This window comes from Postia placenta (assembly GCF_002117355.1).
Source record: "Postia placenta MAD-698-R-SB12 unplaced genomic scaffold POSPLAscaffold_40, whole genome shotgun sequence".
Classification (NCBI taxonomy): Eukaryota; Fungi; Basidiomycota; class Agaricomycetes; order Polyporales; family Adustoporiaceae; genus Rhodonia; species Rhodonia placenta.
The window spans coordinates 2534-5042 of NW_020169871.1; the positions used below are offsets into that span (position 1 = coordinate 2534).

At 54.8% G+C, this 2509-nt stretch overlaps 1 protein-coding gene across 1 annotated transcript; it reads right to left on the reverse strand.

The window, feature by feature from the left end:
• Positions 1 to 660: 660 nt before the first annotated feature.
• POSPLADRAFT_1063000 (hypothetical protein) lies at positions 661 to 2362 on the reverse strand (the record flags this gene model as incomplete). Its single annotated transcript, XM_024481591.1, has 2 exons — positions 661 to 1928; positions 2356 to 2362. 2 exons carry the CDS (start codon positions 2360 to 2362, stop codon positions 661 to 663), a joined length of 1275 nt encoding a protein of 424 aa, XP_024332861.1.
• Between the last annotated feature and the right edge of the window lie 147 nt (positions 2363 to 2509).

The window sequence follows — 2509 nt, forward strand, 5'->3', positions numbered from 1 at the left end:
CTCGTCGTCGGGCAGGGATGATGAGTTGATGCGCAGCAGAGATGTCATATCCTGCTGCGCCGCTAGTTTTTCGTTCGGGGAGGGTTGCGTGTTCCGAGGTGGGGATGACGACGAATTCATCCTTCGTTGGTTCTGGGAGTGGGGTAGTTACGGCCTTCTTTAGTTCTAGCCGAGCCACTCGCCTTTGGTACAGGTCCATCTTCCAGGCCCTGGTCTCGTCTTTTGTCCACCGGTGATTCAGCTCCACTCGTCCGGTTTTCCAGTCTATCTTGGGGTTCTCGAGTTTGAGCCAAGTGTGGCTGAAGATGATGTCTTCCTTGCCGATGCTGGCGACATAGGCTTTGACGAATCGGGGTTCTCCGCTTATCTTGTAAGATAAGAGAGCTCTTCGCGTGATGAGTGCTTCTTTGTTCGGGGTTCCATCCACGTTGAAAACGGGGATGGGTCGGGGAAGGGGTTCTGTCCGAAGTCGATGTTCTCGGACGAATCTCGGGCTGATGAAGATTCCAGTTGCGCCGCTATCGATGAAAGCGCGCGCCTCGACGTCTTTTCGTCCCACAGTAATCGGAATGTGCAGAGCGCGTTCATTTCGGACTACTAGAATTACACGGGACAGTGAAACGGATACGGGCAGTGGTTGCGTCGGCTCACCCTGCCCCTTCAAAAATCCTCCATCGTAAGTTCTTCGTACAGCTCCTGCTTCTCGTCAGCGGAGAGTGCCTTGATTCTGGCACGGAAGTCGTCCTTCCCAGATCCTCCCGGGTTCGGCCTTCCACCCCCTTGTCGTGCGGCCGCTTTCTTGCGGCAATCCTTGGCGCTGTGGCCCTTGATGTGGCAGTAGAAGCACAGGTTCCCGTCCCTGTGGAGCTTCCGGTCGGCCTCATTGAGAACTGCTCCTAGTTCCCACTTCCTTCCTCCCGACGTGGAGGCAAAGGTTGCCGCGACTGCAGCGGCATCGATATCCATTGGCTCGCCGTAGTCTCTGGTGTCAGTGACGGTGAGGGCCCCTTGTTCGGCGGCGTCGGCGTTTCGGACTTCGTCGTACCAGGCTTTCATGGTGCTGGGTCGGTCTCTAGCGACCCTGGTTGCGAGAGAGACATAGAGCTCCTTTGGAAGTCCTTTGACGAAGTTGGCGTGGAGAGTGTGGTAGTCGTTCTCGGTGCAGTTGACGCCATTGACTTCGGCGTCCTTGAGCTGGGCTTTCGATGCTAGCTGCTCGAAGCAGGTGACGTAGTTTCCAAGGGAGAGCGCTGTCTTCTTGTTCTTCTGTCGTTCGGGCAGTTTTATCAGGATTTGGTGCGCCTTGATTCGCGTTCCGTGCTCAGGAAACACTTCCTCAAGGGCGGTGGCGAAGGCCGCCCAATCGGGATAGACCTGGACTCCCCCTGCCGACTTCTCGTAGTATGCGTCTGCCCATGTCTTCCCTAGGTCCTTCCTCATCAATGCTACAGTGAAGGCGATCTTTGCTTCATCGCTAAGTCTGGTGTTGTTGGTGGTGACGAAGTAGGAGAGGACACATTGGATGAAGCGTCTGAGGTCCTCCGCCTTTCCGCTGAAAGGTTCGGGAGCGGGGATGTCAAGGTGAAGGGGTCGGTTGGCAGTTGACTGTTGGGATTGGTATGCCGCAAGGGCGACAGCGATGCGCTGATCAATGTCTGCTTGAGTGAACGTTGCCATAGGGACTTCAACCGGTGCGTTGGTTGGTGCAGGTGGAGCTGGTGGTAGTTCTGGAGCCTCGATGGGAATGTACTGAACGTCCGGGAGTTCGAACGGTTGTTTGTTAACAGGTGACTGTAGGTTTTCTGTTGTTTGTGCTGGTTCGACGTTGATTCGTAGGGTGGCGAATACGTCTTCTGGGTGAGCGGGAGGGTGTCTCTGGTAATAGCTGACAAGCTGTTGATGGGCAACGATCTGCGGGTTGGAGCCTTCTGCGCGAACCCAGGAGCCGCCTCGAGGATAGATGGGAGTCCTTCTTGTGGTGGTGACGAAGCAACGGTCTGCTCAGTCGTACTGGAGAAGGGGAGATCCTGCGAGGGCTGGTAGTCCCAAGGGAACCGGGTTTACTGCGTTGTTCGACGTGATGGTGGATGAGTTGTTCGACTAGGTGAAACTAGGAACGTAGCTTAGAAAGTTCGACCTTTTGATACAACGGTCTATACTCCTATACCGATGCCTGACTCGTAGACAACGAGCGAGGACTTGTGGACAGTACGTCGTCCTGAAGATCGAGCGAGGAAGTCGAGAATGACCACTACCCCAAGCGAAGAGGAGCAGAGACTTGAATGAATAACCAGGTCGAACTTAGAGTTCGACCGACTAATGGTACAACTACTTATACAAGTACCGACTACGCACGGACCATCGTGTCTATGTGGTCGTGTTAGTGAAGAAAGGAATGTAGTGGTACGATGCCGAGTACGAAGTGCGCACGGACCCCATTATGTAAGCTACATAATGTTCAACCTGCGGGTGAGCGCTAAGACAGGCGCCAGTATGGGCGCTAGTAGTA